Below are 14,588 nucleotides of genomic sequence, written 5' to 3'. Positions count from 1 at the left end.
TGTACTGTATTTTCTGAAGGCGTGTATTACTGAAAGCTTGTGCACATGGACTTTCATGAACTTTGGTAGACGTAGAGGAGTTGTCTTGTACTCCAGTAATGAGCTCAACAGTTCTCAGACACCATGTCACAAGGGGAAACTGGTGAGATGTGCGTGTACTCAAGCAATAAAAGCAGACATTCTAGGAACATTTCCTTTCCTCTGGCTTAAAAAAAAAAAAAACTATGGTACTCTTGCAGTGCTACAAGGTTTCATGGGGCATGTTACTACACTATCATGTTTGGACACAGGGTTTCCGCCCATCACTTCATGACTAAGACGGCCACCTTGAAATCAAACAATTACCACCTTGACCAGACAGTCTGAAGAGATAAAGATTATAAGATAGATGTATAGTTATAACTGTTGGTATAATACATCATGAAGCATTATGAGTGTAGCCATAATCCATTGTGACTAATTATGATGTGCATTATAATTTGTTATAAATACGCTCATAATGCACTACAGAATGGGCTTTAAGTAAAGTGTTACCAGATTTTGTGTTGTGAATGCAATGTCTAAAGTTGATTCACCCAAAAAAGTATACTTTTAGTGGTTTTCATGTTACAGGTAATATGAAACTGTCCAATGTAGCCTTTTCAAGGATGATAGCCACGTGTCAATGGTAGCCAGTTCTGATGGTGACGGTGTTTAGATGTCCTTCATGGCGCCACAAAATGTGTTTTCCTAACGGGTTCTGTCTGCACAAACACACCTTGAAAAGTGCTCAGCTGACAGCCTGACAATCTTAATGGTCTTTTCCATCTCTTTCGGTTTTGTATGGCAAATGGCAAATGAAGTCTGGCAGCACGGACGCTTTTTGAACACTTTCTGAATTCATGTCAGCTGTTATAGCAATACTGATAACTATGATGTAAGCCCACTCTACTATGATTTTGGCTTGCGACTTCACTCAAGTCATTACTATAGGGTTGTTTTAGCAGTTTGTATAGGGTACTCTTTAGTAGTATCCAAAAAGTCAAAGAATGCGCGCACATCAGTGGCACAGGTGCTGGACCAAACATAACATTAATGTGCCATTAAATCTTTGGGAGCATGTAACAGTGTTGCAGACCTTTATTTTCTTTTCAGTACTCTTTAGTAGTAGTCATCATGATCGTGACAGTGACTTGCTCTCCTGGTCTGCACTGCCCTCCTGGCCTCTTCTGCTGCGGGTGGTCAGATCATGGTCAGTGATGTTGGTGCTGGTTACCACCAATGTTTGTGAGTTTTGGTCCCCGGGGTCTATTGCCCTGTTGGCCCTGAGCAAGGTCCTCAAATGCCACATTATTCCTGCAAGGGAACTGGAGTTGTCCCTGTGGTTAAAAACAGGGGGCAGGACGCCAAGGCACTCTTCTTAAATAAAACCGCTTTAATGTAAAGGCTAGTTCATCTTTGAACTTAAAGAATTAAACCTACTGCCACTGCCAACATGCTTCGGCCAGCTACAGTGCCTTCATCAGGGCAAGAAGTGAACCAAGCAGTTAGTGTCTCTGTGGTTAGTTGACTCCTCGTCATTCGGGATAAAGCGCACAAAATCATAATCGAACATCTTGTTCACTGTCAACTCTGCAACTTGAGGAGGAGAACGTTTAACAGATAAATTATATAATAGTGCGCTGATAAAGGGATCCCCTTGCCAACAAGCTCTTTCTTTCTCTTTCATTCCTTACCTGGCCCATTTCCCCTCAGGTGATATCAGATAGAGTTTTGACTGGGTGCTGAAAAAAAAAGGATTTCGCTGGTAAATCATTCAAAGAAACACTGCGCTATATCGTTATGGCTTTAGGGCTTATGACTTGTCAGTCACAGGTTGTCAGTCAGTCACATGCCTTTGAGGCAGATGGTACCTGAGAAGTGATCAAACCTGAAGGGATTAGCCCATACTTCTCACCTCACCTGGGGGAACACTGTGATCCTTCCTATCCAGTATACGTAGGCACAGCCTAAACACTTGACACACTTAATCTGTTAAAACATGCCCCCCTGTTATATATTAGCAGTTACCAGAATGGCAGTGACCAAGTTGTAATGTGTTACTAAAGGCCCTGTGTGCTGTTGTAGTAGTGGAGTACTATGGTAGTAAAGTGATTTGAATGACTATTACAGTATGGTGCTAGTAAAGTCTTTTCAGCAACTATTTCAATGTTCCACTTGCGGAACATCGCCCATTATGAGGCTACATGTCTGTTTAAGTATGTTTATGTTAATATTTGAGACGTGGTCGCACGTGTTTGCGTGTTTGTTTGTACTTGTGACACTGAACCCCTTGCCAATGTTGGGCTTCTTGTAAGTATTTGTTAGGAATCTAAATCTGATATGTACCATGTTTGGCTACATTCTCTCCCGCAGGTTCTTTGGAAGTGTTGGTAGTTGTTCTTTTGGAAGTGTAGGTAGTTCCAAAGAAACTTGCATCCTCTTCCTTGCAGTTTGTTAGGGTTTGTGTGAGCAAACAAGTTAAGTCAAAACAAGTCAGTGCCCATGTTGGCAGAAGTGAAATTGAAATTGCGTTTGACCAGTCTCCAATGTGCAGTTAAAGTAAACATATAGACAGTACATTGGTAATAATCACAAAGTCACACAGACACACACACACACAGACACAGACACAGACAGACAGACAGACAGACAGACAGACAGACACACACACACACACACACACACACACACACACACACACACACACACACACACACACACACAGTGTGTAGTAAGAAGACTAAAATACTAGACAATACAATAGATGCACACACACATCGTGGCATATGTATCGTGATGCGCATCGATCCGCGAACCTCTTTCCAATACCCACCCCTATAGAACAGGCCATACTGTGTTTTTACAGCCGCAACCATGAAGGAGGCCTTGGTATGGGGGGTGTTTTGGGTTCAGTGTGGCAGGGGAAAGGACAGGAAGGATAGACCAAGGTCTCCCCTGCTATCTCTCAGGCAGACCCAACTGATAAGGGTCTGACTGTGCAAGAAACCCATTCTTTTTCTTCTTCTTTATAATAGTGTTTCTCAATGGGGGCGGTGCAGCCCCCCAGGGGGGCGTTTGAGAGCTCTAGGGGGGGCGTTGAGAAGAAGGAGACAGCTGAGAGGGGGCAGTGCTTAGTTGCCATTGGGGGGCATTAGTCCATTTAATTTGGAATACTAAGGGGGGTCAGTCTTATGATAATGTCGTATGCGTTAATATGCGTTGTGAGGCTTGTGGTGAGGCCAAGGGGGCGCTTCTTAAAAAAAAAGGTTGAGAACTACTGCTTTACAATAGGTCACGTAAGAAAACTTGGCCCAGAAGCTTAAAAGAATGAAGCAGACTTTGACAAAGCCTTTTGTATACCCTGGCCATGAGCCATTAAGGCTACACCCTGGCTATCGCAAGACCTAATATATCTCTTGTAAATCATTTCTAAGTTGATCAGTCAGGGCAAGGATGTGACATTGTCCACCTCGTTAGTAGTGACGCCTTTGTTTTTCTTCTTCTTCCTTTTGGTCTTCTTAACTGAGTCACCCAAAGACGACCATTGATTAGGTAAAGCTGACAACAATTGGACTTGTCATCTTTGACGAGAGTTATTGAAGCAACCTGTCTGAGTGACTCATCCTGTGTCGACCACATTCGTCACAACAGTCTTATCTTAGCTGTTATCACGTGTAGTGCAGACTGACACAGTTGTCTCCCAACGTTCCAACTACAAATCTCTCTTTTGTGTCGCTTATCTCGGACTTCTCTCAGATTGCCACACCAACACACCGCCCACCCTGCTCCGCAAACAGTCCCCACCTCTTGAACTTCTACTTATTGACATCAAGTTAGCCAAAGCCATAATGTTCCTAGCTATTACTCTGTAGCTTGCCAAGGTTAAGAGTCTCGGATTGCTTGGTTATGCATGTATTATCATCCATGCACAGATAACAATTCCTTACTATCTCTGCATTGTCCTTCATGGACAAGCCGTATGTCAATGGCACAGGGCTAACTTAACTGCTGGATTTCACCATCTCTGCTGTTGTTGTTTTTTTAAAGTATTTTGGGGGACTTTATGGCCTTTATTATTACAGGACAGTAGAGAGTAGACAGGAAATGATTGGGAGAGAGAGATGGGGCAGGGTCGGGAAATGACCCCGGCCGGACTCGAACCGGGGTCCCCGTGGGCATGTAAGCCCAAATGTGGGGGCTTAGTGCGCTGCGCCACAGCACCCCCCCATCTCTGCTGTTTTTAGGGCATGGTATGAAGGACAGAATTGTTTCAACAATCAAATTAGAAGCACTTTAGAATATGCTTTCTTGTTAATTAAGCAGGCATATAGAAACAGATTAAAACATTAGTCTTAAATGTGAGTAATGTTGTTGAGAGTTACATTGGTGCTTCAGTTCGGATGTTGAATTGTTTAAATTCGCCATTGTACTGTAGATGGGTCTCGCGTCCTTTAATGTTTTTGAGAGATGTGCTTTTGCCAAAATATTCTGAGGCTCAGCCGCCACCGAATATCGATCATCATCTACTGAAGTGACTGTGGGCCATCACTGCTGATTTCCCACAATGCATTATTGATGCCTAGTACTCTGTTTCCATAAATGTTTCACGAGCGCCCAGGGAATAACCAGCCAACTTGTCTGATGGGGAAGCCCTTTTCTTCGGACACAATGCATGTGTGCTAGTACACTGTAACAGCTTTCTAATCAAAGTTTGTATTGTTTCCTATTTGGACACACATTCAACAGAATACATATTCAGCATTTTACCTTCACGTGTAAATAAAGTTGACATAGAAGTAAAAGAAAGGTAGATGCCCTCATTACATTTAGTGGAATAACTGGTATAATAACTGTGCAATACAGTACCATGTACTTACAGCATGGATTTACATACAGTAGTAAAAACAATGATTATACTAAACTGTTACAATATGTTCACAATGTTAATAAAACAAGTCCAGAGTACACTCCAAGGAACCTGCAAGGCTCCTCATCTTGGAAGGATATATTACAGTGTTTACAAAAGAAGCTTTGTCACACACTTCATCCTGTTAATCGAATCCATTAGAGACCTGGGGTGCGTTTCTCGAAAGCGTAGTTGTTAGCCAGTTTGCAACCTTGGCAGGGCTCCAGACTAACTTTTTGCACTGGTTGCACAGGTGCGCCTAAAATTTATTTTTAGGTGCACCAGCACAAAATTTAGGTGCACCCACATGTTTTCACCTATGCCCACACACACACGCACCTCAGCTTTAATTAAAAAAAATAAATATATATAATAACAGTAATAATAATAGTAGGCCTATAATAATTATTATTATTATCATTATTATTATTTTAAAAGACCTGGAGCCTTCCTTGTGCTATAGGCTATCCAAATGTGCTCCTTAAAAGACAAATGTGCTCCTTAAAAGACATGACAGTAGGCTACCTAACTAGGCCTACCACATCTTGGCTACAGGTAGGCTAAGCTTTATAAAATTATTAAGTTAGACACTAATAGGCTATGTTTACAGTGGAATCCGAGGTAAATTGGGTTTTGTATTTCCCCATTTTTGAGCGGTATCAAGCGCTATACAAACACGACAGCACAATTCCGTGCGCTCTCTCTCTCTCTCTCTCTCGCTGTCTCAAGGTGCCTGAACGATGCCTTGCCGACAGATAGGCAGTAATTAGTCGCTATAAAAAAAACTCACAGAAGTTCCGAGAGATAGCGTGTCACCTGTTGTTTGGCCAGCTCTGCCCGCACGGCTGAAACGGGCCATTCTCCGCGCACCAGTCTGTGTTTATGTTGTGGCCAATTGTGTTTGTGTGGCTATGTTTAAAACATCCTCAAGCCATTTCGTTTTTCCAGGGATTGTAACACTCTCGTCCGTTTCAACAGACGTTGAGAACACTAACTCGCTAGCAGCACATGTGAACTCGCTCGGATACCGGTAGTTTAGCGACTTGCGAAGTCGAACATTCTATTCTGAAACGTCGCCGTCGGGCTGCCTGTCAGCGAGAGGGAGAAAAGTTCAGCGGAGTTGAAGGAATGACCGCATTGACGCGTTTTATTTTGTGATGAGTCACTACTGAAGACTGGCTAATAATTGTATGCCCATTAAAATGGGTGTTTAGCATTGCCTATTCATTTTGTTCTACTGATGGCTGGTCGCACCGGTGCGCCTAAAAATATTTTTTAGGCGCACTACTGAAAGAAATGGGCGCATGTGCGACCAAATTGGTCGCACTCTGGAGCCCTGCTTGGTATGTAGTTAGTAGTAATGTAATTAGTAGTTAGTTAGCAACTGTGGTTTCGAGAAATGCACCCAGTACAGTTGCAGAGAAATAAAAGTGAAAGTAACACCAAGCAGGGGTGCGTTTCTTGAAAGCGTAGTTGCTAGTCAGTTAGCAACTTGGGTAGTTGCCAATGGAAATTTGCATTGCAAACAACAAAGTAGCTAACATAGTTAGCAACTATGGTTTCAAGAAATGCAGCCCAGTTTTGTGAAATACGGTAATATTGTTTCTTGAATAGCCTCAGTACGTCATCGACTTGGAACAGGGAAAGAGGTTTTCTGAGTTCATGATGCAGTGCCCTCCATGGTTACGTACGAAGCAGTGGGCTGGGTGTTTGTACTGGAGCTGTCTCTGAGAGACCATTTCACTTTCAACCTGTAGGACTTTTTTATTGACTTTGTGTTGCTTTAATATTTATATTCCCACTGACCAACTGAGACTGAAGCAGTGTTACACTTAGAGAGTACTCTGGGACCAAATGCACCCCACAACAAGATGTTTAACTGACTCTCTAAGAGTTGAATTAACACTGCACAATGTACTGTAGTAATAATATAAACATCTGACCTGTTTACTCTTCCTAAGTGAGCACCTAAGTGTCCACCACAGGCTAATTGAATCCATTTTTGTTCAGTTTTCTCATCTCATCTCAACATCGTGCTGAGAAGTGTAGTGCACTTATTTCCAGACATTCCTCCAGCATCGGATGGAGGCCTTTTAGGGAACAGCCCCCAAGGAGCTATACTTCTCCGAACACACACACACACACACACACACACACACACACACACACACACACACACACACACACACACACACACACACACACACACACACACATACATGCATGCGCGCAGGCGCACACATTAACACACGCACACATACTGTACACACATGGGCACACACACGCACAGACACACACATACTGTACGCAGCGCCGCTCATATGTGCGCAAGCAAACATACACACACTCACACGGACACACACACACACACACACACACACACACACACACACACACACACACACACACACACACACACACACACACACACACACACACACACACACACACACATAGATCTTGGAGGGTGTGTGGCCCATCATTTCTTCTCCTATATTTGGTCCCGGCCTTTGGTGCCGGCCTGTTCTCCTCCAACCTCATGGCAGCTTATGTAATGTTCCTCTGTCTCCGGGGCCGGGGCTATGGGTTATGTCCTTTGCAAACCCTCCACCCCACCCCATCCCACCCCCCCTTGTCCGCTGCTCCCAGATGTTTCATGGGGCGCCGTCCTCTGTACAGAACGACCTCCTGACCCCCCCGTCTGTTGAAAATAAAGAGGCAGCCGACCCCCCCCCCAACACACACACACACGCAAGCACACATGCACACACACACACACACACACACATGCACACACACACACACACACACACACACACACACACACACACACACACACACACACACACACACACACACACACACACACACACACCACTCCGACCTCAGTGGGCTTGCACCCGGAGGACCCTGCTGCTCTAACTCCCCCCAAAGGGTTCTCGTTGAAGGTCGAGGTTCCCTGCCAGACTGCAGACATGTCTGAATAGCTAGCTATCGCTCTGTCTGTCTTTCTGTTTCTCTATTTCTCTATAGCTCTCCATCTCTATTTCTCTCTCTCTCACTCTCTGTCTGTCTCTCCCTCATTAGTTCTGTTTGTCTGTGTCCGTCCGACTGTCTGTCTCTGCCTCTCTCGTCTCTCTCTCTCTCTCTGTCCCTCTCTCTCTCTCTCTCTCTCTCTCTCTCTCTCTCTCTCTCTCTCCCCCTCCCTCCCTCCCTTCCCCTTCCTCCGCTGTCTGTGTTTGCATGTGTTGAGTCAGTTCTTGTTTGCCTGAAACATGGCCTATTCGGCTGGATCATGTAACCATTAGCAGAATGCTTTGTCATGAAGGTGCCTTTCAAAGACCACAACAGCAGAGGAAAGGAAAACAAAAAAGGGCCGACATTGTTGCCCGGGAACCAGTTAAACCTGATCAAACCAAATTCGTGTCTCCACAATCACTGGCTGTGCTCAAGCCTGTGACCTTCTTCATATTCACTTCACGTTATATGGGACTGTCGCAGAGGTGTATGATGAAGGAGAAATAGAAGCAAAAGAAAAACAAAGATGTCAAGATTCATTGTCAAATTGTCATTGTCAAAAAAGGCAACAAATTTGTGTTCGGGGTACAATACTTAGTAGCCGCAGGTTCTCAAGTAAAGGGCACAAGAGGTAAAAGTGACATCAGTGATTGACCCCCCCCAGCCCCCCTCCATCCCGCTTAAAGTGCAACAAAGATGAATAAGACCCTTATTAGGTACTCATTAGGTATAGCAGTGGATGAAATGGTGTAACAGCTATGTATCATCAGAGTGGTATGAAGAAGACGTAGAAGTACTCTTACAGACCATATCATACCACTAGTGTTGTACTTACATCTGCAAGAGTGCGTCTACTTGTACTTAATACAACTGTGTAAAATCATGTACTGGTGTTGTATATTCATCATGAATTTGCTTCTACTTGACACACCTCTGCACTTCTCTCTGACTATGTGCAGAATGCATTCGACCTTTATTTGGACTTTCACATACATAAAACATTCACCTGTCACCTGTCTGTCACCGCGGCGTTGACCTTTGCCCTCCTGACTTTTAGCTGGATCTGAGTCGACCTCTGGAGGAGCAGGGTCCCCTTGACGTGATCATCCACAAGCTGACAGACCACATCCTGGAGGCGGACCAGAAGGACACCCAGGCACAGCTGGTGGTGCAGAGCGTTCAGGTGAGGCCAGAGGGGGGGGCTGCTACCTGTACCTCTCTCACTAGTCTTGAGTGGGGGTTTTTGTTTCAAAAGAAAGAGGTTTACCGCACACTTTTTTGACTTTTTGCTCGTTTTATTCCGAGCGAACAATGCATTTCGCCTCTGTGCGTCATCAGGTTCGCTCAGGCTGAGCAATGGCTGAGCAAACCTGATGACGCACAGAGGCGAAACGCGTTGTTCGCTCTGAATAAAACGGGCAAGTATTGAAACGTGTTGTTGCTCTGAATAAAACGAGCAAGTATTGAACACTCCTGCCTTTACCAGCACCTAGAAGCTGTGCATGGGTCTTTGAACTGTTGGGGTTTTTGTTTGTTTGTTTGTTTGTTTGTTTATTTTGGAGGTTCAGAGTGTCAAGGTGAGGCGATAGGGGAGGGGCATTCTGCTCTCATTCTAGTTGAGTAAGGTATTGTTTGATTGGTGTCTTTTTTTTCAGCTGGTGGTGCAAAGCTTTCAGGTGAGTCCAGAGGAGAGGGTGCTACCTGTACTGCTCTCGCTCTGTTTCAGTAGGGTTCTTTTAGGGCTGGGACTCAATTAATAAATGAAATCGCATTTACTAGAGGCTTTGGAATTAATTAATCAAAATTAATCACATAAAAGAAGAGAGAAATCAAATCAATTTCGCCACATTGTACACCATCAGTCGTAATTACACCCTTCACTGTTCTAATCCCTAACACTCCGATTATAGTGATTAAAAAGCGTTATTTTTTTTAATCGTGTTACTGTTTGTGTAGTTAAGTAATTGAAATTAATTGCATTAAGTCCCAACCCTAGTTTTTTTTTTTTTTGTTAAGTTGGTTGGTTGTTTTTTGGTGGTGGTGTAGAGTTTTCAGGGAAGGCCTTGCGGGGGAAGGGATGCCTGCTGTCATGGAGAGAGATTTAACATCTTCTATGGTGGAATTGGTTCCAGAGTACTCTCGAGTTGAAGTAACACTGCAGAATTTATTGTGTAGCAGCCCTCATTCTAACGGAGTGTATTTTTTTGTTTATTTGGTTTTGCAGACTCACTAATATCTCCCTCAGCCTCAAGCGTGTTCTGAGGAAAACAATGTCCCCCAGGGGTGTTAGAGAGCGAACTGAATACCCAAGAACGCAAAAATCCAGTATTTCTGGCTGCTGTAAAGGGTTAGGGTTAGGACTCAGGAGAAAGAACTGACAGTGGTGACACAAGAAACATGTGGGTTTGGGTGGTATGTGACCCCTAAATATCTGTCCCTAAGTGGCCTAAAGCACACACAACCGGGGCGGTCGCCATCTGAATAATATTCAGATCCTGAGACTTCCATGACCTCTGACAGTGTCTGGCCTTTTGCAAAGTGACTCTGGTATGCCCACAGCTAGTTCAATAGGACAAATGACAGATGTGGCAAAAACCAAGGAGATTACCTCTATCTGTCTCGTTCGACTATTACAGTGGTTTGCAACCTTTTTTGAATAAACGCCCCCTGGACTTCATCGTAAGTCTTCCAACGCCCCCATTACCTCATCATAAGTCCAATGCCCCCCCAATGGCAACAAAGCATCGCCCCATGTCAGCTCTATCCTTCTTAACGCCCCCACCCTCTAAGGGCTCCCCAACACCCCCTGGCAGGTGTAGAGCCCCTGTTGAGAAACACAAGACTATTCAGTAAACAATATTTTAACAGTATTTATCCTTTTTGTATGTTCTTTTCGGTGGGGGAGGTGTTGTGGGATTAACATTTTAAAATTTCATTATGATTCTACGATTTCCCTCAAGTTTGACAGTTGAGTTTTACTTATTTTGGAATCCAATTCCGCTGCTCTCCAGATCTGGTTGTAGCACTCTAGCTAGTATAATAGATGCCAGCCAGGAGAGCTTGGAGAGGAACTTTAAACTTCCCTCTCGAATCCTCATACAGATACACGTGTACTGACTGAGCTAAAAGCCTGGATGTGAACGTACTCGATAGTAGCGGAGTTTAATACGAGGTTGCGGGTTTGAGATAGGGTGTGGACTGGGCAGGGTGACCTCGGGTTACATTAGCATAAACCACTGATACTATACACGCCAGCAGTTGATACGGATTAGACCAGGAACATGCTGTCCTGGGTACAGATCCAGAGTTCCTACCTTCAACATCCAGTGTGTAACTTTCGTTGTTTATTTTCATATTACAGATGCTTAGATTGGTTTAATTGACTCACAGTAGTAAAACCAAAGTAGTAAACCCAAAGTGACTTGGAAAGTCAAGCTGTTTCTTAACCCGTTTTAGCCTGATGCCGCGTATATGTTCTTTGACCTTTGGCGCCTGGAGCGACATATACACTGCATTCGGACTCTTGAGAATTGAGTGTTTTTTATTAAAATGTGGGTATGTTAGAGCTGTATGAACATGTTCCGATTTATTTATAATAATAATTTATTTATGAATTTATTTCATGTTTTCTTGTGCTTTGGAGGCTGAGATATTTAGGTTTTAATAGGCAGAGGGCACCTTTTCCCAAATAGGGCTTAGGCATTCAGCAGGTGTTTGCAGGAGCCCTAGGCTAAAATGGCTTAAAGCACAAGCATTCAAATACATAATCTGATAAAGTGGAATCCTCCTTTCTTACGAACACGGGCGGAATGGTATGGTATGGAATACATGGCATGTTGTTTGGAATGTCGCTTACGGTACAGGGGAAGACAGATGCCACTGTCACACAAATGGAATTAATAGTTAGTATTGTCACCTATGCTATATGTGTACAGGGACCGAGGAGGGAGATGCATGGCAAGGATTTTACTTGGAAGCCTTTGTTGCCTTAACAAGCAAGTTTCTTAGGTGTGTTTATATTTCGACATACCAAGATTAACCCATTGACGCCTATAGCACCTGCAAAAAAGGCTGCTGAATGCCTAAGCCCTTTTTAAGAGAAGTTGCCCTCAGCAAGTCCCTTCGTTGTGTTGTATTTCGACATACCAAGATTAAATCAAGTAGGTAGCAGGCTTCACTCAGGTTTCTTGATAACTTTTAAGGGTGCTGTCCCAAATGAATACTTAGAATCAAAGAAAAAGGGGGGCGCACCTTGCATCAATTTTTTCTTTTATTTTTCTGTGCACAGACGCGTTTCGGCGTGTGCCTTTTGATGCAAGGTGCGCCCCCATTTTTCTTTGACATACCAAGATTAAGAATGGTCTGTTTCCAATGCCTCACTGGGTAACAATGCATCATAAATCACTTGTGAAAATATCATACTATGAAAACTACAAACCTTTTTTTCATCATTGCTCGAAAGCACAGTAGCTTGTGTTTTGCTACTATTCCACTTTATTAGTAGAGTGTACTTTATTGTCCCCAAGGGGAATTTTTTCTTTGGCTTTACCCACTGCATTGCATACAGTTTTCAAATACTCAACATACATTCATACAACATAACATCAAAACTGAAATCGCACTGAAAGGCACTCACGTATGGTAAATATAGCTAAATTAATATTAGGCCATATCCGATATGCAGAGATCAGAATCAGAGATGTCGGTCATTTCATAGGCATATTGGGGAATTGTCTTTACTCCCAGGTGCAATTCACCAACCAGTTAGTCAGTTTGCGTGTGTGTGTGTGTGTGTGTGTGTGTGTGTGTGTGTGTGTGTGTGTGTGTGTGTGTGTGTGTCTGTGTGTGTGTGTGTGTGTGTGTGTGTGTGTGTGTGTGTGTGTGTGTGTGTGTGTGTGTGTGTGTGTGTGTGTGTGTGTGTGTGTGTGTGTGTGTGTGTGTGTGTGTGTGTGCGCGCGCTCGCACAAGCTCTGATTTTATTTCATTTTTTAAGTGATCTTTAAGTGATTTTTTGCAGGACTACACAGACTTTTCTTTGTGTGCGAGCTCTGATATGATCTTCAGTGAAAATCAGTATTAATTCAATAATTAGAGAGTATTCTGGGGTCAAATATAATCTAGAAGATGTTAAATCAACTTTTTATTGTTGTCGAATTAATACAGGTTTTTTTTTACCGCACAGTGCGTTGTAGACAACATTTTTTTCTTTCTGTGTATGAGCTCTGATTTGATCTTATTTTTGGTGCGATGATGTGGTTTATGTTATTCTAGGACTACATTGACGCTCACCCAGAGACGGTGGTGCTGGACCCCATGCCTGCCATCCGCACACTACTGGACCGGGCCAAGTCCTACCAGCTCATCCACAACATAGAGGCCTTGGTGCAAGGTGAGTTGGACACAGTGGTGTAGTGTACTTTTTTATGGTGGGTATACTGTATATTTGAGCATTTTTTGAAGTGGGTATACTGTATATATTTGTGCCATTCAAAACAATGGATCAATCAATTTTAAGTGGGTATACTGAAATCCCTGAAATTTAGAAGTGGGTATACTCCGTATACCCGCGTTCTACGTAGACTACACCACTGGTTGGACAGCACACCAAACACAAACGTTTTGTTGCACATCCTTGCAAAATGCCTCAAAACCAATTGGTGCTATAATTACCTCCGCCAAGGAGTTTATGTTTTCTGTCGTGTTGGTTTGTCTGTCTGTCTGTCTGTCTGTCTGTCTGTCTGTCTGTTAGTAATGACCCAAGGAACAAGTGATTTTAATTCTGGTGGTGATCCGGAGTACGAACCGGAACCAGGATTTTTAAAAGATTCTTCACCATTGCTAGCCTACAAACCTAGACGCCCCTAGTGACCACAAATTGAATTGCGGGACAGCATGATTGAATGTTGACATTTCAGTTTCTAACTCCACAAAAGGAAGGCAGAAAGACTTTAAATAGGGCGTAACATAGTCAAATGTTCTGACAAACAGCTTCCTTGGCGGAGGTCGGAACTCTCTGAGTGCATTTCTAGTCATCATATACAGCAGGGATCAGCACCTTTGAGGATGATGAGGAGGGACACATTTTTTTCATCGCCTCCATGAGAGGGCCATATGACCATGGATCTAGATTCAAGATTCAAGATTCAAGATTAGTTTATTACGTCTTATTATAGGTTTGAAGCCTATAAAGAGTAAAAATTGTTGTGTTTTTGTGTCCTCAAAAATGTTAAAAAATATAAAAAAATAAAAGTAAAAAGAGGGGGGGGGGGGGGGGGGGGAAAAAAGTGCAAAGAAAGTGCCTTGTTGTCTTCAGCATGAATTCAGCAATCTAACTGCTTGGTGGAAGAAACTTCTTTGGAGTCTGGTAGTATGAGATCTGTAGTATGAGGTAGTATCTGACTGCAACTCACAGAGTTCGAGGTGCAGTTAGCTGCTCACTGACTGTCGAGATTGTTTGAAAGGTAGGCTATACAGTATACAGTCTTCTCTATCGACCAACACTATAATTACAATAGATTGATTCAGTAGTGTTTTTCTTTATCTTGGCATTATTTTTATTATTATTATTATTATTATATTTCATATACGGGCCGCACTGAGGGAAGGGGCCTCCGGGCCTCCAGTTGATATACGTGTATATAGT

The 14,588-nt window shown here is 43.3% G+C and overlaps 1 protein-coding gene across 2 annotated transcripts in view; it reads left to right on the top strand.

Annotated features, from left to right (window-relative positions):
• itpk1a (inositol-tetrakisphosphate 1-kinase a) overlaps positions 1-14,588 on the top strand; it is a 68,410-nt gene that overhangs the window by 12,828 nt on the left and 40,994 nt on the right. For both annotated transcript variants that reach the window (XM_063223504.1, XM_063223505.1), the window contains 2 exons: positions 9,003-9,128; positions 13,217-13,334. In XM_063223504.1, the coding sequence (XP_063079574.1) occupies positions 9,003-9,128; positions 13,217-13,334 (244 nt within the window). The remainder of the gene's footprint in view (positions 1-9,002; positions 9,129-13,216; positions 13,335-14,588) is intronic.

The sequence above is a fragment of the Engraulis encrasicolus genome, chromosome 18 (assembly GCF_034702125.1).
Source record: "Engraulis encrasicolus isolate BLACKSEA-1 chromosome 18, IST_EnEncr_1.0, whole genome shotgun sequence".
NCBI lineage: Eukaryota > Metazoa > Chordata > Actinopteri > Clupeiformes > Engraulidae > Engraulis > Engraulis encrasicolus.
The sequence above is the reverse complement of the archived record's forward strand: the minus strand, read 5'-3'. Positions and strand labels throughout refer to the sequence as shown.